Source organism: Vulpes lagopus, chromosome 2, assembly GCF_018345385.1.
Source record: "Vulpes lagopus strain Blue_001 chromosome 2, ASM1834538v1, whole genome shotgun sequence".
In the NCBI taxonomy this organism is placed as follows: domain Eukaryota; kingdom Metazoa; phylum Chordata; class Mammalia; order Carnivora; family Canidae; genus Vulpes; species Vulpes lagopus.
The window spans coordinates 150,913,245-150,936,491 of record NC_054825.1 but is presented as its reverse complement, the minus strand read 5'-3'; the positions used below and the strand labels follow the sequence as shown (position 1 = coordinate 150,936,491).

The 23,247-nt window shown below is 44.6% G+C and overlaps 1 protein-coding gene across 2 annotated transcripts in view; it reads left to right on the top strand.

Annotated features, from left to right (window-relative positions):
• The window catches only part of ERMP1 (endoplasmic reticulum metallopeptidase 1), a 42,556-nt gene that overhangs the window by 15,105 nt on the left and 4,204 nt on the right, over window positions 1–23,247 (top strand). The window contains exons 5-14 of one of the 2 annotated variants that reach the window (XM_041745437.1): window positions 3,244–3,390; window positions 3,929–4,021; window positions 5,817–6,029; window positions 6,881–7,101; window positions 9,732–9,906; window positions 10,268–10,458; window positions 14,064–14,216; window positions 16,380–16,582; window positions 17,115–17,230; window positions 20,025–21,706. In XM_041745437.1, the coding sequence (XP_041601371.1) occupies window positions 3,244–3,390; window positions 3,929–4,021; window positions 5,817–6,029; window positions 6,881–7,101; window positions 9,732–9,906; window positions 10,268–10,458; window positions 14,064–14,216; window positions 16,380–16,582; window positions 17,115–17,230; window positions 20,025–20,032 (1,520 nt within the window). In that variant the 3' untranslated portion in view covers window positions 20,033–21,706. Of the gene's footprint in view, window positions 1–3,243; window positions 3,391–3,928; window positions 4,022–5,816; window positions 6,030–6,880; window positions 7,102–9,731; window positions 9,907–10,267; window positions 10,459–14,063; window positions 14,217–16,379; window positions 16,583–17,114; window positions 17,231–20,024; window positions 21,707–23,247 lie in introns of those variants that run through there. The other variant, XM_041745435.1, reaches the window with a different exon arrangement.

Below are 23,247 nucleotides of genomic sequence, written 5' to 3'. Positions count from 1 at the left end.
ATAGAAATTATAGAATTGTTCTATTTCATGAAAAATGCTGTTGGACTTTTGATAGGGATTGCACTGAATCTGTATATTGTTTTGGGTAGTATGTACATTTTAACAGTATTGGTTCTTTTAGTCCATGAACATGGAATAGCTTCCCATATATTTGTTTCTTCACTCTGTCTCATAAGTGTCCTATAGTTTTCAGAGTACGGGTCCTTGACCTCCTTGGTTAAGTTTGTTCCTAGGTTTTTTTTTTTTTGGTGCAACTGTAAATGGAAATTGTTTTCTTAATTTTCTTTCTGACAGTTCACTATTAGTGTATAGAAACGTAACTGATTTTTGGATTTTATATCCTGTAACTTTATGAATGGTTAAATGAAGGTGGTTTAATATATGAAAATATATGTATGTATTTTACCATAGTAGCATAATAAAGGGGAAAAATCACAGTTGGTAATCTCAGCATAATTAGGTAGATAAAGAACAAGGATATGTTTCTTCATAACAGTGCATATATGATGCTCACAAAATATGACAATATATAACTATGATCTAATGTTTTTTATTTTTTCCAATTGTTCCAATAATGATATAGCTGGGGTTTTCTTATTCAGAGTTCCACTCCAGGATCAAATAGCATTTGATTGTCATGTTTTAATATAAACCTGTCACAGTGATTATATAACACACACATAAAAGTAGAAAAGTGAAAAACTTAACCATGGTAAGGTGAATACCTCTGTCTTCCTGTGGATGCAAGGACCTAGACTCTCAGATCCAGCTCCCTCCCTTTCGCCCCAGAGTGACCATTTATTATCCTGCTGTTTATGATGCTTTCCTTTCTAGTTTAGCTTTACCTGCTTTTCGGTTTGATTTTCATAATATTTTAATGGTGTAATTTTGGTTATTAACATCTAATTGTAATAGTATTTTAATAACAGCATTTTGACATCATACAGTTTGATAATCACCGCCATTCATTCACATCTGTATCCTCCTTGGCCACATCGGGAAGCTTGTCCTATCTGAGCACTGGTGATGATGGTAGCTTCTGGTCATTTGATGATGGTATTTGCCAGGTTTTTCTACTTTGTGGACTTACTGTTTTCCCCTCTATAATAGGTACTCTGACACTGAGGACACACCCTGTTTCTTGTGGGACTTTGATCCTAGTTTCGGCAGACATCAATGATTCTGGATGCAAAGCATTTTTACTCTAATGTTAGGCAGGTGCTGGGTGTTCTTTCTCTCTCTTTCACCCATAACTGATAGTTGGAATTCTGCTCGAAGGAAAGCTTTCTGTTCTCCCTTGTTTATTTCCGTTTGTCACATGTTTTGCATGTTCTGTTGCTATCATCCTGATGTGTGAGTTGTTTCTGGCTGGGCCAGTGGTGGCCCTGTCACTGGTGCCTGTGTCCTTCTGATGGGTTTCTCTGAGCACCTTCTCACCTCCTGGCATGAGATGTTCAACTACCCTCGTACTTTCCTAGCCCCAGATCTGGGAGTAGCATTCCCTGGTCAAGCCCTGGCCCTCTGAGTGGATAGTGGTTTCCCCAAGCAAAGATCTTAGTGTTAAGTATATTTTCTTTGTCTCTATCCTGTTCGGGGTTTGTAGAGCTTTTTGAGTTCATAGCTTGATATTTTCTATGATTTTGGAAAATTATTGGCCATTACCTCTTCAAAGCATTGCTGCTTCTCCATTCTGTGTCCTCTTTCGTGGGACTGCCATGCCCCATATTCTCTTACACACATTTCTATATTTAACGCACTTTTTCTCTCTGTGCACCAGTCCACCTGCTCTATAATCTTTTCTTCTGCTATGTCTAACCTCAGAGTAAACCATCCATTCAAGTTCTTACCCTCAGGTTTTATAGGGTTTCCGTTTTTATGGCTTATTTGGTAAAATTCTTGCTGTGGTTTTAAAATCCATGTCTGGTCACCTGGGTGTTTGGTTCTGAGGTGTTTCTTCATCCCTTCTCCATCTTTTATGGTCATCATTTCAACAGGAAAGAAATTTGATTGTTTATAAGGCTATAAAAATATTCTTAGATTCCCTGAGATACAATGACGTGATCTAACCGCATCAGTCAACTTTTTGTGAAATTTCTTGGTAAGAAACAGTCACTGAATCTCACGGGATTACAACAGCAAAGGCTTATTTCTCTCACGTTACATTTATGTTTCTAACTGCATGCAGGTTTCACAGTGGTTTTGTTCCCTTTGTGTCATTCGTTCTGAGACCCAGGCTGAGGGAGAAGCTGCCGTCAGGGAAGGATCAACCTCCCGGCCCAAGTTAAGAGGCAGGGAGGGACTGTGATGGACCCTGAACCTGTTCTTGGTCCACGTTCCTGTCTCCCATTCACAGACTGTTGGCCGAGGCAATTCCCGAGGCCGGTCTCAGCCAGTGGGACGAGGCAGTGGACGAGCTCCTTGCCCAGGGAGGTGCCATGAGTTATGTGGGGGGAGCAGTGAATGACTGGGGCCCATGATACAGTTCATCACACTCTGCCAAAGGATAGTCTCCTGTTTCACAAAGCCATGTGTGCATAAAGATGTTAGTGAATAGAGGGCCGGGCATCTAGGGGGCTCAGTGGTTGAGCATCTGCCTTCGGCTTTTGGCATGATCCCAGGGTCCTGGGATCGAGTCCCACATCGGTCTCCTCGTGGGGAGCCTGCTTCTCCCTCTGTGTCTCTGCCTCTCTCTCTCTGTATCTCTCATGAATAAATAATCTTTAAAAAAAAAAGATGTTAGTGAAGAATTATTAATGATAAGAAATATAAACAATAATACAGAACTTCTGGCATTTTTGGTGAAAAGTTATATAGTTCTTAGAAAGATCATTGTAATATCTGGCAACTTAGGAAAATGGTGTGTTAAAGCATGACATAGAGTCAGAATGCCCTGGGACTACAGCTGTGTCCACACACCGTACATTTATAAAACACCTGAAGATGTAAAGATGAAAATAACTGTCTTGGAATGACAGACTTTTGGGTAGTTCTTCATTATTGATCTTAAACTTTTTATAGTATTGTTATTTTGTACTTAAAAATAATTTTGTTTTCTGAAAGGGGAGTTCTCATTCTTAAAGTTAATATCCATTTATCAGAGAAATGTTAGAAAGTACAGAAAAATAGATGAAAAAAGCAAACTCTGGACCTCTGTCCTCAAACCACCTGTGTACCTTGACCGCGTGGTGACTGTTTTGGGTGTCACCATGTTATCTGGTGCTATGTCCTTGCGTTTCCTCCTAGGTCCTGAAAATCCGTGGCTGGTCCAGGCATATGTTTCTGCTGCTAAACACCCGTTTGCTTCTGTGGTGGCTCAGGAGGTTTTTCAGAGTGGAATAATTCCTTCAGATACCGACTTCCGCATCTATAGGGATTTTGGGAACATTCCAGGTATTTTGTGGATTATTGTGGGCTGTGGTGCAATAGCAATTAACCAGAAGAAAGTTTTACTTTTTTACAAGATATGAGCAAACAGCATGTCTTGAGACCATGTTTTCTACGTGAGAGTTGTGTATTCTGAGTCACTGAAACTGATTTCCTGATGTTTTCCTTCTCTTTTAAACTTTGGTCTAATTTAACACTTGACTCTAAAACATGTCATCTTGCCCCACGTGGTGGCAGGATGGGGGACAGGAGTGTCGATGGCGAAGTTCTGGTGGCCTCCTCAGCTCCGTGTTCCTATCCCTTGGCGCATGACTTGTAATGTCTCCCAGACGTGTACTTCCTTAGTCATTATGTACCACAGCTATAGATTCTGTAAGAATTTGGAAGAGAGAATTTTGTCATTCATTCATTCATGTGAAAAAGCAATCATGCCACTGCTTTGACATTTTGTCTTTTAGGAATTTAATATATTAAGCAAATAGGCTTAAAGAAAGGTGGTTCTTTAAAGCAAAATGATATTTTCTGTTTTTCCTGTGTGTCTCAGGAATTGACTTAGCTTTTATTGAGAATGGATACATTTATCACACCAAATATGACACAGCGGACAGAATTCTAACAGATTCCATTCAGAGAGCAGGTTGGTATTCAAATGTAGACTTTTAATCTATGTTAAGATGGCCTATTAGGGCTGACCTACAAACCTATAAATATCCTGTGGGCTGTGCATTAGGGAGGCAGCGTGTGGGGTACATAAGCTGGGTGGGGCTTTGGAGTCAGAGAGAAGAGGGCTTGAACTTTAGCCCTGAAGTCTAGGTTAGCAATTCAGTACACAGGACTGTTCACTATGAGGCATTGGAAAGAGAGCGGGCCCAGGATTAATGATGGGATTGCTGAGCATGTAGCCGGAATGGAAGCCGTACATTGGAGGGGACACTGGCAAGTGTTTGGGCAGCTTGCCCGGGTGTAGAAAGTTACATCAGTCCAGGTTGGGTGGTGAGGGCAGGTGAGTGGGGTTAACATGCTTTCCAGAGAAGTCTGGAGTAGCCAGGGGAGGGGAGTCTGATGATGTACCTTAATGAAAGAGTTGATAGGATTTGGCCCAGTGCAGAAGAAAGGATGTTCCAGGCAAGAGCAGAGTGTGGGTGGGGTGTGTATGTGTGTTGGTGCATGCACACATGTGTGGATTGTGGGTAAGTAGTGTCAGACAGTCTGAATAGAACTTGTCCAAGAGCTGACCAGTTGGAAGGAAGGGATGAATCCTGTGGCCGGCAGCAGAGACACAGTCTAAGGCCCAGCTGGGGAAAGATGGTGCCATTGATCCTGATGGGGATGTGCAAGGGTGACCTCCCCCGGAGCAGTCATGGGGAGGGGAAGGAGTCCGCCAGCTCTGTCAGACATAGACGGAGGAGCCTGGGAATCAGCAGGATGAAAGTACTGATGTGGGGCTAGAGCTCTTGGCAGAATTGGGAATACAGGTGTGGGCATCAAAGGCAAACCGTGGAAGCACATTGGATGGGAGGGAGCTTTGCAAGAGGGAAACAAAGGTCTCAGGGGACTCAGCCTGAACTTTTGGGGAAAACACATTTGAAGGCAGATGGAGAAGCCAGTGACAGAAATGCCACAATAAGGCAGTGGGTGTCTAAGTGGAAGCGGAGAAGTCAGGGTGGGATGAGTGGTGGGAGGACAGCCAGTCATGCAGGGCTTCGCAGGGCTCCTGCAGCCCGTCGATGACACAGCGGTCAGTGCTGACCTCTGCTGTGCCAGGCTCTGCTTGCCAGGGACTCTCCCACTCCCTGGCTTCCTGGCTGGGGACTCCTCGTTCAGACTTGTTCTGTATTTGGAAGGTCTCCTCGGAGCTTTCACCTCCAGAGCTCTGGCGGCCTGGGCTCCCCCGCTGTCGCTGGCTCCCGTGCCACCTCTGCTATGAACAGGCTGCAAAGAAGTGCTTTGACCAGGAGCATTTAGCTAGAAATGTGTCCCTGGCTTCTCAAACCCCACTGGTCCCCCATGATGTCCCAGGGGCCTCTCCTATCTCTATTAATTTTTTAAAATTGAGATATAATTGACATTCTTTATTCTTAATCCAAATGTTGGGTGTCCGGGAGCTTCCCGAGAGGTTTTGTCTCTCGGTTCAGCACTGTATTTTGGATACCTGGAGTAGTCTTTAAGGTAGATGTTAAAGAAACTGTCTTTGGGTTTGTCAGCAGTGAGGGAAGACTAGTTCTCATCCAAGAGGAAAGGATGAAGGCCTGTTGGCTGAGTGTCTGTCTGGGTGAAGAGGAGACAGTGGGTACCTGGACCTTTGAGAAATTTTGTAAGAACCATGGTGAGGGATTAAGGTCCTAGAAAGCTCCTCTGTTCACATTCTGTCATGTCCCTACTCACACCGTGCACAGTTTATTCAACTTCGTTATCTTTCTGTTCTTTAATAGGTGACAACATCTTAGCGGTTCTTAAGTATCTAGCTACGTCTGATATGTTGCCTTCTTCTTCTAAGTATCGGCATGGGAACATGGTCTTCTTTGACGTGCTCGGCCTGTTTGTCATCGCCTACCCCTCTCGTGTCGGCTCCATAATTAACTACATGGTGGTAATGGCTGTTGTGTTGTACCTGGGCAAAAAGTTCTTGCAGCCCAAACGTCAGAGTAAGTATTTTCCTCTAAATCTGCAGTGCCGGCCTGGGTATAGGAGTCTGCCTTAAGTTTCTCTAGTCCATTTGCCTCTGTCTTTTCACAAAGGCAAAAATCTTAAAGAATCATAACCTCTGATTTATACTGTAAGGCATTTCCAAGCGAGTATCAGATGAATATGCTCATTACACTTCTGGTTTTGGTGGAGCTGGGACTTCTGATATGTGTGTGCACACCACAGAGGTGCCACACAGGCTCAATGAGAAGTGGTTTGTACAGATTGACCGTTAGTGAAAATTCCCATTGAAGTCTCGTCCGCACCACAGACCAGTAATAAGTGTGCTGTCCTGAAGTCTGACCAAACTGCTTCTGGTTAAACCCATTTCCTTCTGCCTGGACGTTGTATCATCCACCGTGGTATATGCTCTTACAAGGTGGAGCGTCAGTGGCCGAGCACCCCAAGTATGGGCCATGCTCCTCCTGTGTTAGCTCCTGGTGGGATTTTATGTGGAACTTGGTTTCCCATTCCTGGTGGTACTTTGATACACAGAGCATCCAGGGGTGTGGAAGATGAAAGCCCCTGCTTTCCTGGTCAGGAATGTGTCTGAACTGGAGGACTCTGGGTCTCTGGTGCCCACAGACTGGGCAAATGTTGCTTGAATATTATTCGTCAATACCGTCCCTGTTCAAGGTTTTAACAAACCTTGAATCCAAATGTTGGGTGTCCGTCACCCCTGGGACACTTGCGTACTATGCAGTTACCATGGTGGATTTGTTGTTGCACCATTTGCCCCTTTACTCCTGCAGACTGGCTGTGAGGCTGATGTAAAGTTGGTGACCTCTGCTTTGTGTTTTCTCTGCATTAGCCGAAAATTACCCGAAGGACTTCTTCTGTGCACTCGGCATCACTCTGATCAGCTGGTTCACTAGCCTGGTCACCGTGCTCATCCTGGCAGTGTTCGTCTCTCTTATCGGACAGTCCCTGTCGTGGTACAACCACTTCTACGTGTCCGTCTGTTTGTATGGGATGGCAGCCGTGGCCAAAATAATACTCATCCATTCCCTTGCCAAGAAATTTTATTATGTGGTAAGTGTAGGCATATTTACTGATTTCTTTTTGCTACTGTCAAGGATTGAAGACAAAACTCGTGTTTGGCTTCCTGAGCTAGCAAATCATGTTTGGCTCAATCAGAAAGAACTGGCTCCCAGCACTGAGTTAATTTTCTGGAACACTTCTTCGGGGGTTTTTTTTGGGAGGCTTCGGGTGTTGCTGTAAAGCTGTCAGGTGTTCAGGTGGTTTTGACCACCTGGCCTGTGTCCGCCTCACCTCTGCCCAGTCTGCTGTGTTTTGTCAGCCCCCCCCCCCCCCCCAGCCCTCGTCACCCCTGTGAGAAGCTCCGAAGTCTCTGGGCTGTGAGTTCCGTGAGGGTGTGGCTGTGGTGCCCACCGTCCCCGGTGCTCGGGCAGCTGTGGTACATGGCACAGATGCATAGGAGGCACCTGCTGCCCTGCAAGCCACACCCTGGCTTCTCTCTTGTTTCCTTCACTTGTTATGGCCCATGTGTCATAGATGCAGATTCTGACAGCATGCAGCTGTGGCATGGGGGCTGCAGACCCTGCTGGGGCAGGGGAGCAGGGAGATGGGGTTCAGATGATTGGTGCTGACACAGGGATAGTGCCATGCTCTTAGGGCTTCCACTGCATATGTTCACTTGGTAGAAATCAAAGTAGAAATTAGGGTTACAGAGTAATGGGACTCATGGTAAACTATGGTAAGAGAGTGACCTGTGGTTTCTAAAGATTTTCTAAGTGAGTTAAAGGGAAAAGCTTTTAGTTCTGTTATTTATCTGCAAGACAGCCAGTACACACCTGTTTTCTGTTCTCCCTGCTAGGGATTAGAGTGGAGACGCAGGAGAGGGTGGTCCAGCGTTTTCCCATAGGATCTCTGGGGCCTGAACCATGGTCTCCATTTCAGTTTGTGTGAGGATGTGCTCTGAGGAACGCTGCCTGTTAACAAAACCCACTGAAGGAGGGTTCTCTGACATTAGCTGTCTGTTTAGGGATGAGCTAATGCTTGAATCTTAGTGGCTTCAGTTTCTGAAAGGATTATGCCATGGGGCTCCAGTTCACATGCAGCGGTGTGTTACCAGACCGTGGGGTGTGGTGGCTAGTGTGCAGGGTGACAGGACACAGAAATGCCCATTCGTGAAGTTCCAGTTACTTTGACTAATTTCAGTTGTCTGATCATAAAATTTGGGGCTGAAAGCATGAGGGGAAGGATAACGTGTTTCATTTCATGAAGATCCTTAGAGTGCTGGGTGGGCCTGGCACCATGCTGAGGCCTGGTGGTACAGAGATTCGTAAGAACCCGGTCTCTTTCTCTGAGGGGCTCACAGCTTCATCCAGGAAGGTAGGGAGACCAGCAATTATGGCACATTGGGATGAGCTGAAAGGGAGATGTGTTCACAGCACTGTGGGACCACAGGACGGCTGTGGAAGTCAGGAAGACTTCCTGAAGGAAGCGATAACATTGAATTGGGTTTTTGAAGTGTGAGTACAGGGGTGCAGATGGAGAGCAGGTTGATGGGTGGTCAGAGGTGGGAGAGCATGAGATGCATTTGTGTCATGGTCAAGAAGAAGGTCAGTGTGGTGAAGACGAGGTTGATGGCACAAGAACTAGACAAGTAGGCCAGCGTGAGGCTAGAGCATGACACCGAGAATCAGGGCGGCCACCATTAGCCTCTTCTGAGCAGGACAGTTAGTGGGCGAATGGAGATAGTGTGCAGAATGGGGGCAGAGGGCAGGGCTGGCAGGGCTTGGACCCGGTTCCAAGAAGGTCTGTGTGATCGTTGGCTGTGGTTTGGGGGTTTAAGGTGCCATTGGCGCTGCTGAGACCCGGGTTTTTAACCACCTGAGTGGTTCTTGGCTTCAAAGAGAATCCTAAGAATTGGTTTCTTTCTGATTACTTTTAAAAACTGTGCCTCTTGGCACTGTGTTGAACAAAGTGTTCCACAGCCGTGGCCTTCCGTTTCCGGGGGGGTGGTGCTGTCAGGAGCCCGGACAGGTGTGGAAACACACTACTGAAACTGTTGTGAGCTCTAGAAGTAACACTCGTGCCCTGGGCTCTTCTGGCTTGGGGTTTCTGCCCCAAAATGATGACTCTCATGTTTGTGTGAGCAGAACCCCTGCTGCCGAGGCAGTAGGGGGCGGCACGTTCTCAGGGGCTGCAGGTGCCTCGCATGGAAACATGAATACCAGAGGCCCGCAAGCCAGCAGGAATCCAGCTGCGGGGGGCCTGCAGTTCTGCAGCCGTGCTGCTGGTGGTGCTGCAGAGCCAAGCTACCCTCCCCAGGCCCCTCTCTCCTCACCTTGAAAGTCTTTGGATGTTGTGTTAATAGAAAAGCTTACAGGGACGAATGTTTTTAGGAGAGTCCTTTCTTCTATTTTAGTGTTTCCAAAGGTGACTTCTAGGCTGGGGAGGAAGAGCATGGAGTGCGCTCAAGTCAGGATGTCTTTTCCCTGGATGATTAGATGCCCCTTTCCCGTGCAGCAATCTGGATTCTTTCCGTCCCGACAGGAGGAAAGACACTTTGTTAGCGCTTACTTCAAGTTCAGTGCAAAATGTAGCTCTCCTGAGTGATGGCGACGATGGTGCAATAGAAGTGCTATGTGGATGGCCCACGAACGAGACTCCTGGTACGGTTTTCTCTCTTTCAGAATGCCAGTGACCAGTATCTGGGAGAAGTGTTCTTCGACACCTCGCTGTTTGTGCACTGCGTCTCTCTTGTGGCTCTCACGTCTCGAGGACTGTGCTCGGCGTTTATTAGCGCTGTCTGGGTGGCCTTTCCCTTGCTCACAAAGCTTTGCGTGCACAAAGACTTGAAGCAGCATGGTAGGGCATTTTGGGGTTTGATGCAAATGGGGAAATACCTTAAAATGTCTACGACAAGACTTGCAGGGACTGTTTCCTTTTTCTGGTCCCTTGGTGTAGGCTTTCAAGACTGTTGCTGTTTGTTCTTTTAAATTTTCAAATCACACAGACTTTCATCCTAGGCCTCATGCCCCATGCCATTCTCATGTTTGCGAACACATGGTGATGTCTCACGTACATTTTTTTTTTTGTTTCATTCTAACTTGTATTTCATTGCCCCTGAATGAAAGTGTTCTGTCTCACATATAGATGCCAGTGTTATCAAATCTGTATCGCGCTGTAGCATTTCAGAGATGTGTGTTTTCTTTCTCTTTTTCCCTAGGTGCCCAAGGAAAATTTATTGCCTTCTACCTTTTGGGGATGTTTATCCCTTATCTTTACGCGTTATACCTCATCTGGGCAGTGTTCGAGATGTTTACACCAATCCTTGGGAGGAGTGGTTCTGAAATCCCACCTGACGTTGTGCTGGCTTCCATTTTGGCTGGTTGTACGATGATCCTCTCTTCTTATTTTGTAAGGAAAAACATTTAAAATTTTTTTTCATTTTATACACACACACACACACACCTGTGTGAGGAGTTTAGCTATAGTAGATTCTGTGAAACAGCGTTGCTAATACTTTATTGAGAAACACCTATACAGAACAGGGAACGTGTGTGCAGAATGTGGGTTTACTGGTAAAAAGATGTGAAATGGTTCTTGTTCTGTTTTTTTTATTTCCTTGTCCTTCCAAGTCCTCTGGTTTTACCTCTTCACGGCTTTCAGAGTACCTGGATGTGAATTTGTAGAGCGCATACCAGTCAAGTAATCAGCTCTTACTTGCCCAGATTTTGCTGGGCAGTGGGTTTTGAGAATGACTCCCAAGAGTGTGTTTTCAGCTTCCAGTGAGAGGCAAGTGTTAGCAAAGACATGGTAGTTTTATTTTTTTAAATATTTTATTTATTCATGAGAGAGAGAGAGAGAGGAAGAGGAAGAGACACAGGCAGAGGGAGAAGCAGGCTCCACGCAGGGAGCCTGATGGGTGGGACTTGATCCCAGATCTCCAGGATCACACCCTGAGCTAAAGGTAGCACTAAACCACTGAGCCACGGGGCTGCCCAACATGGTAGTTTTATTAGTGCTCCTAGAGCTGCTGGAGGGAGACTGCATCTAATGAGGCTTTTCCTGTCATCACTCCGCTAACTACCTGGCCGCAAGCACCGCAGGGTTCATTCCTGGGGCCTTTGTGGGTGACGGACACTTGGGATGAGTGTCACAGGCCTGGTCGTTCTGTTCTGTCTGTGCTCAGCCTGTGCAGGGAGAGTCCTCCCTGTGCCACCCCTGCTTCTCCTCCTTGGGACTCCAGAGGGAAGACTAGACCCAGTGTTAGAGCAGCTCCAGGCAGAGTTCCGCCCTCGGCACGGTGTCATCGGGCCCAGACCCTCTAGGGGAGGCCGGTCTTTACGGCTCTTTTTGTTGGCATTCCTGAGAATAAGAAGTAATTAAGTAATTACTGAATATAGATACACTCCAAGATCTGCAGTAAGGCAACTAAATAGAAAAAGTACTTGTGCCTTTATTATAGTTCTTTCCTCCACAGAGATGATGGCGAGCCTTTCTATAGCCATAGGGTAAAGGGCACGTGATGTAGAGGTTGGAATTTAGAGACGGCACGTAAGGATACCACATGCGTGGTCAGCAGCATCCATGCACGTCCCTCAAACAGGCAGCAGACAGCCATGTGCATACCTGTGTGTCCGACTCCGGTGAGCAGCTCTTGGGCATGTACTTGTGTGTGATCAGCAGACGAAGTCCAAGCATTCCAGCCATTCTGCTTTTAATATAACGATTCAGTCCTTACTGGTATTTGCAGGATTGCATACCTTATTGGTATGGAAAATTCTAAAATGCTCTTTGTTGCCTCTAGTGTTTACTACTTCTGGTTTTAACATTAAGCCTTGAAATTCTCCGTGCATGTCGGTGGAGGGTTTCACTGCTGTGAGAAATGGGTTTCATCACATGTAGATGGGGTTGGTATCCAGAGTCAGCGGAGTCCTGGACTGGGTCCCCACCGTCAGTGGGTGAAAGCTGCCAGTGCCCAGAAGTGATGACCAAAATGTGTGGCATTTCAGTTCCATCCCATGTGTAACAGGACAGAATAAGCCCTGAAAACTTCACTATGGAAACTTGGGAACCATGGAAAGAGGATTAAAGTATATTGCTTTTTGAATTTTATCTTACTACGACAGCTTTTGGAGAGTGCCTCTTGGAATACTTTGAAACACCGTTTATTTTTCATTAGAACGTGAAATGGCTGTGCTGCCAGGGGCGGGCCTCCTTCACTCCGTTACTCTGGGGCGGCGTTGGAGGGGCTGACGAATGAGCCAGCCCAGGTGGGGATTAGACCATAATGCAGATTTCACAGAGCTTCTCTTTCGGCCCTTGGGAATTTATTAAGTACATTTGTCCAGAAGCCGTTTCATGCCTGTCTGGTGGCAGGTTAGCAGGTCCTAGGATTGTACCGATGAACCCCAAGACTATAGCTCAGTGACATTGGGATATGCTCGGGAACAGGACAGCTCACGCGGACACTGCACGGACCTTTCTCATGTTTCTCTTCGTTTTATTTTGCACACATTTGGGAACCTGGAGTGATGGGTGACATAACATCTTAGACGGAAATAAGAGTGAAATTGAAGGTGATGGAATCCAGACAGCACTTCGCCTCCCAGCCCTTCCTTGGGAACACGTTTCATTCACCCCATTACCAGATCTCCTGGAGAAGATGATGGAAGGGGCAGCAGACATGCCTCATGCTTTGAAGCGGGAATGTGGATGTGGAAACGGAGCTCACACAGGCTGTAGGACATGGGGTCGCAGCTGGGTGGAGATGGCAGGAACCACAGCGTGTGACAGGGAGGGCTTATTTTGACCTGAAAGCCTCTCAACACCTAAACTGGGCAGCCTTCCAGTGAGGGGAAATCAGTCCTTGGGGATCTATTTGACACTGTTCTGTGCAACCACATTTTACAATTTTGTGACTGTTAGGACAGAGAGGGACAGACAAGGTAATAATTTGTGTTTTGCGAACTCACTGCCTTAGCCATTTGTTTCTTAGCTGTCTTGTTTCTGTGCTCTTGGTGTAAAAACACAAGACCATTGATCTAAGACCAGTACCGTTTTGCTGGAGATGACCTTGGATGGGATATCAATACACAATGGCTATAAAGTCCTTAACTTTATATAGTAGAGCATCTGGTAGGTTACAAATGTGTGCCTTATTTCTCCTTTTTATCTCCATGAACATATGTTCACATTCATGCTCTCTTTACCGACCCTAGAGGGTGAGTGATAAGGGGGAGCAGGCATGAGGGGAGCTGGGACTGGGTCAGTGTGGTGACATGCAAACCCCCTGGGGATCTGTGGGCATATTCTGAGAGTTGTGTGTTGCCCACAACCTCTATGTCCGTGATCTCATTACCATGAAGAAGCGTTTGTAGGACGTGCTAGATGTCCACCTTGAGGCTGAGCCACTTGCTGTTCCTGCCCAACATCAGATGTGCTGTTTCAGACGGCATTGGCTGTGGCTGCCTGGCACTGAGGGGGGATAGGCCCACAGGTGGGGTCCTGGAGGCACATCGGAGTGCAGGCTCAGACCAGGCTGGTGCTGTGGCCCGTCACACAACTGTGAGGAGTGGGACTTGACCTTTGTTGGAATAGGCTTGCTTACGCTTAAAATCTTATCTCTGGTTCTTTGACAAAAGCCTGATGTCATGACGTCTGGTAGATACTGGTGTCGACCGTGCAGTGGTTAGCAGGGGCCTTGACAGAATCAAAAGTAAAATGCAGTCGTGGTTTGAGTGGGGGTGGGTCTCTGTCCTGGTGTCCTTGCCAACTGAATCAAGACCCCACCTCGGAGTCTTCTCTCATCCAGCCGGTGGTCACCTGTTTATCTGGGCTCTAGCCCGTGATAGAAAGGCCTAAGTGGGGCCTGTTTGCTGTGGCAGCATGCTCACATGCTCACACGTGCTGGCAGGTGCTCTTTGCGACTGGTTGGGTGACACCTGTTACAGAGCAAAGGCAGTAAAGACAACTCTATGCCCACAGTGATTTTTCTATTTCTGTGTCTCATGTTTTAGATTAACTTCATCTACCTTGCCAAAAGCACCAAAAAAACCATGCTGACTTTAACTGCAGTGTGTATGGTCACCTTCCTCCTGGTCTGCAGTGGCGCATTCTTCCCGTATAGCTCTCATCCCGCCAGTCCAAAGCCAAAGAGAGTGTTTCTTCAGGTAAGAGCAGCTTCGCGTGTGGTTCTGGAGGGGGATGCCCTGGGTTGCTGAGCTTTGCTAGTCAACAGGAAAACCAGCAGACGTGCCTGCCATTGACCTATTTATTTAGTTGTTCTCAGCTGTTCCCTGTAAGGCAGTGAGGAGACTGACCCCCATGAGGCTTGCTTTCTAGCAAGACATGCTTTTTCCCAGGAGCCTGAACCAGACATGTCAGCTTATTGGTTATTGTTCAAATGACAAAAATGCAAATATGTGCTCTGGGGTAATGAGCTTTCAGAAGTACAGATGGTAAAAACGTCTGTGGGCCAAGTAAAAGTCCGAGTTCAACGGGCAAAACAAAATCGATATTTTAAAATGCTGGTACAGGTGATCTCAGGTAGCCTTTGAGGTAGGATGTCATGATGAAAATATAACTTAGGAAACTAGTAGCACAGGATTTAGAACTTGTGTGGATTTTAGATTTTTGGCAAACTTTCTGAAATCGGTGATAGAAGGCAGGGAAAGAACTAAGCGGCCTTATTTCTAGTCATTCTCAGCCTTAGAGGTTGCAAAACAGAAAAGCCAACTTCAAACAGGGTCACCTGGACAGCTCGGTCGGTAGGGCACAGGAGTCTTGGTCTCAGGGTCGTGAGTTTGAGCCCTGCATTGGGCGCAGAGCCTACTTTACAAAAAAAAATCTTAAAAAAAAGTCATAACCCAGATAAGTATTCAGGGATTTGAATAAATGATACTAACGCTCAAATGTAAATGATGAGGGAGGAGATGCTGACAAAGGGCCAACTGTTCCTTGTCTGTAACAGTCTTGGAGGACACAGCGATACACTCAGTGTGACGAACTTGATAATTTACTACAAAAACTTTGAAGAAGAGCTGATTTTTAGGAGATTGAATTTTTATAATTAAATTAGTTAGGAAAAGGGACATTTTTATTTTTAAAAACTGCTTTTCTGATTTATTTGGGGTTCTCTTGTTCTCCAGTGATAGAAGTTGGCAAACTTTTCCCAAAAAGGGTCAGGCAATAAAGACTTGGGGCCCCACCAGCCTTAATGGCCTCTGCCGCATCTCTGGGGAGCCCATGCAGCCACGCCTGCATGGAGGAGCCGGCCGGGCTGTTGACAGGCGGGTTGTGGGCTGTGCAGCCTGCGGGCTCCGGTTCACCTGCCCCTGCCCTCCACACCCCTCCCTGTTCTGTGCCATATTCTTCGGGCTGGTTTCTGCCATTAAGGAAGCTGGTCTAGGTGGAGTGTGGTGCTTTGCAGAGTCATCAGGCCCACGTCTGTCATCTAGTGGTGAGTTTAGACTCCGTCTCTGCATGGAGTTAGCTTCAGAGTACACTGAGAGGGAAGAGTGGGTGTGTTCATTTCAGGACATATTTGTTTCCAGCCTTCATGTAAATCGAGGCTTCATTATAATGCTCATGTCTTCTAAATCTAAAATAGGTTTTCAGAAGAGTCTTCATGAGATTTAACTATATAAATGTATTTGTGAGAAATAATAAAAACTTTGTATATCCACTGTTGGGCTTAAAACAACATAAGCAGTACCTGTAGGACCCGAGTGTCCCCTTCTTGATCCTGCCCCGCCTCCCCCTCCCCAGAGAAGTCCTCCTGGTCTTGACATTTAGGGTTGTTACCTTTTCTTCACCACGTACCTTCACCACGTCAGGATCCTTGAACAGGAAGGTGCAGTTTGCCCTTTTTGAACTTGTTACAGATAAAGCCATACCTAACAAATACTCCTTTGTGACTTGCTACGTTTTGCCCAGCAGCACGCGAAAAGCTTCCACGTTGATTTGCATCCCTGTGGTTCAGTTGACCTCTGTGGGGTGACGCCCCTGTTCACTTGCCCCTCTACTGTTGGTGGGTATTTGGGTGGCTTGCAGTTTTGGCTCATGTGGATGGTGCAGAGTCAGTACTCTTGTACCTTGCACCAGGTTTCTCTAAGGCACACGGAACGGAATGGCTGCTTGACGGGCCTCAGTTTCCCAAGGTGGCTGTGTCCACCCCTTCCCCTGAAACCTCCCCCTCCCCTCCGCAGTGGGTGAGGGTTTCCGTTGCCACACAGGTTCTTGGTATTGTTACATTTACTCATTGTTGTTCATCTGGAGGCGATGTGGGCAAAGGAGTTGGAGTAGCAGCTTTCTCATTAGTCTGTCCTTCACAGCACATGACTAGAACATTTCATGACCTGGACGGAAACGTCATTAAACGGGACTCTGGAATATGGATCAATGGGTTTGATTACACTGGAATGTCTCACATAACCCCTCATGTTCCTGAGATCAACGACACCATTCGAGCTCACTGTGAGGAGGATGCACCGCTCTGTGGTTTCCCGTGGTACCTCCCGGTGCACTTCCTCATCAGGTTCGTCTGTTGTCAGGTCCTGTCACCGAGGGAGTGCTCCGCTATTCATGCTGGTTCACACACAAGCCCAGTGCTGTGTAGGCCAGGTTTTCCTTCACTACAGGAGTTCCCCTCCTTTAGTGGGATTAAGCACTCAGAAGTTTACTGTTGCTTTTTCAAATTTAGGAAGTCTTCCCTCTAGAAACCTGAGTGATTGGAAAGGCTGCCTCTTCAGCTGCTCTAATAGCAGTTCAGCATCAGTTTCAAATTGTTTCATTTCTGGGATGTTTTCGTGGTGTGGTAGTAAAGGGCTGGATAAGAAGGAAGAGGCTGGGTGGTGGCCTCAAGATCACATAGGATCCTTTGTTCCTAAATCTGGGAAGGTTACATTCTATGGTAACGGGCTTTAAGAGTACCTAGCATAATTTCTCTTGTCCATCAGAGATTATTTTCATACCCCAAAATGTGAGTTGTATTTGGACCATTTCCATGACTCAGAGATAGCGGTCAACTTCTTAAGCACCCTAAATATTGAAGCTACCTTTCCAAATAGGAAAAATTGGTATCTTCCTGCTCCAGAAGTTTCTCCAGGAGATCCTGCTCATTTCAGACTTGTGTCCAAGGAACAGACACCCTGGGATTCTGTAAAGCTGACGTTTGAAGCAACAGGTAAGTCATAGGACAGTTTTCTCTTCTCTCCTTCACTTCTTAAAATTCTTTAAACTTTATTTTTTAAAGGTTTTAATTATTTATTTGAGGGTGAGCACAAGTGGGGGATGGGAGCAGCAGAGGGAGAGGGAGAAGCAGACTCCCCGCTGAATAGGGAGCCCAATGTGGAGCTCCATCCCAGGACCCCGAGATCATGACCTGTGCTAAAGGAAGACGCTTCACCGACTGAGCCAACCAGGGGCCCCCATTTCTTAAAATTCTTAATAAGCATGTATTCATTCCTTAAATGATGGTGATTAGCAACATAGGAAGAACCTAGTGCTTCTAATTAGGAGCACTTGAAGCTCATTAAGATTCATTGAAGAAAATTTATTAGACTATTTTTTTTAGAGTGGTGTTAGGTTTACAGAAAAATTGAGCAGAAAACAGAGCTCCCCTCCACCTGCTGCCTTATTAACACCTTGCCTTAGAGTGTGCACTTGTTCTTAAGATGGATGAGCCAGTGGTAGCCCATGTTCCTGGCTCACATCAAGGCCCGGTTTGGTGCTGGTGTTGCAGACTTCTGTGGGTTTGACTACTGTGTAGTGTCATGTACCCTGCAGCACACACAGTATGCTCCCTGCCCCAGAATCCCCGTGCTCCCCCATTTGTCCCTCCTCCGCACTCCCACTGGCAAGCAGCGACCTTTGTTACTATTTCTACTGTTTGGCCTTCCCCAGGATATTCTGAAGCTGCAGTCATATAGTCTGGAGCCCTTTTCAGACTGGTAGCGATCTGCATTTCTGAACCTTCGGGTCCTTGGGGGCTCAAATAGCTCTTGCTGCTTTTGCTGCTGAATAGCGTTACGGACACACCAAGGTTTATCCCCTCCCCTGCCAAAGGACAGATTGCTTGCTTGCTTCCAGTTTGTGGCAGCTGTGAATAAAGCTGCCATAAAACATTTGTTTGCAGGTTTTCTTCTTGACATGTTTTCACCTCACCTGGATAAAACCTAGGAGTACAACTGCTAGGTTGTATGGTTAGCCTATGTTTACCTTTGTAAGAAACAGCCAGACTCTTGCAGGGTGGCTGCACCATTCTGTATTCTCAGTAGTGTTGGGTGCTGTTGGTGTCTGGGATATTAGCCCTTCTGCAAGATACGGAGCCATGTCTTACTTTTGTTTCCATTTGCAGTGCCCCAGTTACCTAGGGTGCTCCCGGAGCACCTCCTCGTCGGTTACGTGCCCTCTGTGTGTCGCCTCCGGTGTGGTGTCTATTAATTGGGTTGTTTTCTGTTGACATTTTAAGAGTTCTTTGTGCCTGTGGATATTTATATCAGATAAGTGATTTGCAAATATTTTCTCCCAGTCCAGGTCGTCTTTTCATTCTCTCGACAGTTTTCCACAGAGTATAAGTTTTTAAATTCAACGAAATCCGATGTTATCAGCTTTTCTTTCATGGGTCATGAATTTGGTGTTGTGTCTAAAAGTTATCACCAGACTCAGAGTCTCTGGATTTTCTCTGATGGTTATCTTCTACAAGTTTAGTTTTGTATTTTATATTTAGATCTATGAGAGATACATTTTGAGTTAATTTTTGTGAGAGGTGTAAGGCCTCTGTGAAGGATTTTTTTCTTTCTTTGCACGTGGATTTCCAGTTGTTCCAGTAGCGTTTGTTTAAGACTATTTGAGATCAGTTGGCTGTATTTGTGTGGGTCTATTTATGGGCTCTCAGTTCTGTTTTCCTTACCGGTTTCTCTACTTTACCATTGTGGCACACTCTTGACCAAGTATTAAAGGTGGGTAGTATCTCCAACTACCCACCTTTATTCCAACTTTATTCTTGATTCTTGATTGTCTATTCTCTCCAACTTTATTCTTCAGCATATTGATTGTCTTTTGTTTTTCCATTTAACAGTTTGTCGAGATCCACTGTAGAACTTTCTGGGGTTCTGACTGGAATTGCACTGAAACCTATAGATCAAGGTGGAAAAAATGACATCTTAATTATTTTTTCCCATCTGTGACATGGAATGTCTCTCCATTTATTTGTTATCTTTTCTTTCATCAGAATTGTGTTTTGTGGTTTTCCTCATATAGATTGTGTACAGCTTTTCCTAGATCTGCATCTAAGTATTTCATTTTTGGGGATACTAATGTAAATAGTATATTTCTTTCATGGTATATGGGAAAACAGTTGATCTTTTTTATTAACTTTGTATCCTCCAACCTTGCCATAGCTGTTTGTTAGTTCCAGTAGTTTTTTTGTTGATTCTTTGGGATTTTCTACATAGATGATCATGTTGTCTGCAAACAAAGATAGTTTTATTTCTTCCTTCCCAGTATTTCCTCATCTTTTGTTACCTTTTCTTGTCTTACTGTATTAGCTAGGACTTCTAGTATTGTGAATGAGTGCTGAGGAATAGTAAGAGTGGAAACCATTGTCCTGTTCTCAGTCTTAGTGGGGGAAAGCTACATTTTTACCAAGTATCGTATTAGCTGTGGACTTTTTAAAAAAGATTTTATTTGTTTGACAGAGAAAGAGAGAGAACTCACACAAGCAGAAGGAACAGGAGAGAGCCAGCCCAACATGGGGTTCAATCCCAGGACCCTGAGATCATGACCTGAGCCGAAGGCACATGCTTAACCAACTGAGCCACCCAGGCACCCCAGTTGTAGCTTTTCTGTAGCTCTTTTTCAGGTTGAGTAAATTCCCCTCTATTTTTAGTTTGCTGAGCTCTAAGTGTGAATAGGCTTTGGATCTTGTCACATGCTTTTCTCTTTGCTAACATGACCATGTGCTTTTTCTTCATCAGCCTATTGATAACAGTGATGGATTACATTAACTGATGTTCAGAGGCTGAACCAACCCTACATCCATGGAATAAATCCCACCTGGTTGTAATACAGAATTCTTTTATGCATTGTTGGATTTGGTTTGCTAACATCACGTTGAGGATTGGTTCTATTTCTCTGGAGAACTCTACCACAAGAAGTTCACTTTTAGAAGTTCCTGCTACTGTTCACTTTGTATCATTCCTTGAGCTTTATATAAATGGAATTTTCCAATATGTAATATTCTGGGTCATTAAACATAATGATTTTGGGATTGAGCTCAGTTCTGAAGTATTCACATTTGGAGTCTGAGAATTCCAATTGTTCTACAGTCTCGCCCGCATTTGCTCTCCTTTCCCTCATGCCATTTCTGTGGGGGCATGTAGCAGTAGCTCTTGCATTTCCCTGATAATGATGTGGACACTCTTCCAAGTGCGTGTTGGAAGATATTCAGGTATCTTGCTTTGTTTCATTTCTTTTTCCCTTTTAAACATTGAGTTTATTGACCTGCAGGAGTGGGTATGTTCTAGGTCACAGACCATTATCAGATCTCTGTGTATCAGATACCCAGATTTTCTTGTCCATTCATTTTCTCAAATGGTCATTTGATGTGCAAAAGTCTTCAATTTTTATGAATTCCAATTTATCAGGTTTTTCTTGAGAATTAGTACTTTATGTGCCCTTCTTAAAAAATCTTGTCTACCTAGAGGTCACAAAGATAGACTCTCCTGTTTCCTTCTAGAAACTTCATAGCTTTAGCTGTTATGTTTAGGCCTATGATATACCTTGAATTTTTGTGTGTGGTGTGCAAGAGAGGTCAAGGTTCTTTTTTTTCATCATGGATATCCAGTTGTTCTAGCATTATCTGTTGAAAACATTTACTTATCCTATTGAACTGCTTTGGCATCTTTGTCAAAATTATTTGTATATACCTCAACTTTGCCCACTTTTTACTGAACTTCCTTTTTGAAAAGTAGCTTGTTTGGTGTTTGTATTTTTTGGTGACTGTGGCCATCATTATATTTACTGTAAACAGAAAATAATTATATCTATCATGCTAAGGCATAGTTCAGTTTAACACAGAAAGAAAGGACTTGAAAATCTAGTAAGGAAAGCTGGAGGACACAAAACAGTAGTTGTGAAACAATAAAATTTGGTAGTTAACTAACAGAATGAAACAGCTACAGGGAATTAAGTGCCTCAACTGGCACTTTTGAAGATGTATACTTTGTTTTCTCTAGGCTTTTAAAATTGAATTGGAAATAAATTTGTTTTGCACCAACCACCAATGCCAATTATTTCTGATTTTTCTTTAATCACCACCTTGTAAAAAGGAAGCACTGAAAAATCTAAACTTTTATCCTTTATGCACAATTTAGAGAATTCCAATAAAATTCAGGTTCCTGGCAGTCAAGTTACATATCTACTGCCCTGTGTTTTTTGGTTACAACTGTCAAGAAATCAGGGGAAAAAAATATTTGTGTATGTGTGGGTTGTCTGTTTGTGTATCAGTTACCACATATTTAAGAGAGCGCCATACAAAAACAGACCTCAAGTATAACTTGTTGACTATCGTGTATCACCTGCAAATATGGTCTTCCTTCTTCTTTACCTGTTCTTAGGTCTGTAATTGGCGTGTCTTTGGTGGCTGATGCAGCCCACGTGGTGTGGGGTGGGTGGGGCCATGTGGGGCATGAGCGGGCATCCTTGCTTTAGGTAGAACACAGATCTCTAGTGTTGCCCAGCATGTGAGGGATGAGCCTTAGGCCTGAGGTACAGACCTGGTGACATGATAGGCAAAGGTGTTTATCAGTGGTCATTTCTTGAGTGTTTTTATAAGGAATGGGCTTTAATTTGGGGAAAGGCCTCTCGCAGCATCTTATAAAGGGGAATCATAGAATTTTTCTTCCTTGGATCTTTTAATATTGTGTATTCCACTAAGGCCATGGCTTTTTTTCTTTGCATGATACTGGATTTTGTTTGCTAATGTTTAGCAATTTTGTGTTAATACTCACAAGTGATAGGTCCATGTTTATTATTTAAATTCAATCAATTAACATGTAATACTGGTTTCAGAGGTAGAGGTCAGTGACTCATCCATCTGATAGAACACCTGTGCTCATCACATCACCTGCCCTCCTTCATGTCCGTCACCCAGTTACCATCTTTATTTTTGTTGGGCCCCCTTTAATCAGGATAAGGTATGTGTTACATATGATAAATACATAGACATCATGAAATGGTAAGTGTTCCTTAATTTCTAATGCCTTGGAAGCATTTGAACGATCTAGTTGAAAAGTTGGCTTGCATTCCTCTCTGAAACCATCTAGGCATCATGCTTTTTCTGCGGGGGTAGTTTTTTTCATGGGAAATCAGTCTGCTTAAGATGTATGCCTGTCTCGCACAGTTTTAGTCATCCATTTTCCTTATAAAGTATCCATTTCATCTGGGTCCTCCAATTTAATAGCATAGAGGTCTGCCAAAGTAGCCACATGTGATTTTAAACATCTCTTCTGTTTATTTTTATTCTTTTTGTACTTTACTCCATTCTCCTTACCTCTGACTTTTACTTAATTAACCAAGTTAGCTAGTAGTAGTTAGTAAAAAAAAATCTGTTCTTTTTTGTAAAATTAAGTTAGGTCTGTTTAGTTCTTATTCTCTTTTGATTCCTCTTTACCTGTATTATTTCCTTCATTGTTTTTCTCTGTTGTACTTTTATTTTACTGAAAAAACATTTATTGTTTTATTTATTGGATTTTCCTCTTATCACTGCTTTTACATGTACTGAGTAGTTTGATATGTAATATTTTCATTATTTACAAAAAAAAACCTCTTTTTTAAAAAGATTTATTTATTTATTCCTGAGAGACACAGAGAGATATAGGCAGAGGAAGAAGCAGGCTCCCTGTGGGGAGCCCGATGTGGGACTTGATCCCAGGGCCCCGGGATCATACCCTGAGCCAAAGGCAGACACTTAACCCCTGAGCCATCTGTAATTTTTGTTTGGATTTCTTAACCTGAGTCTTTTATATGTTTGTTTATTTTTAAGGATGTAGAGAAAGAGCATGTGCAAGTGGTGGGAGAAATAGAGGGAGAGAATCCATGTACACTCCCCGCTGAGCAGGGAGCCCAACCCGAGCTTGGTCCCACAAGACCATGACCCAAGCAGAAACCAAGAGTTTGAGCCACCCCAGAGTCTTTTAT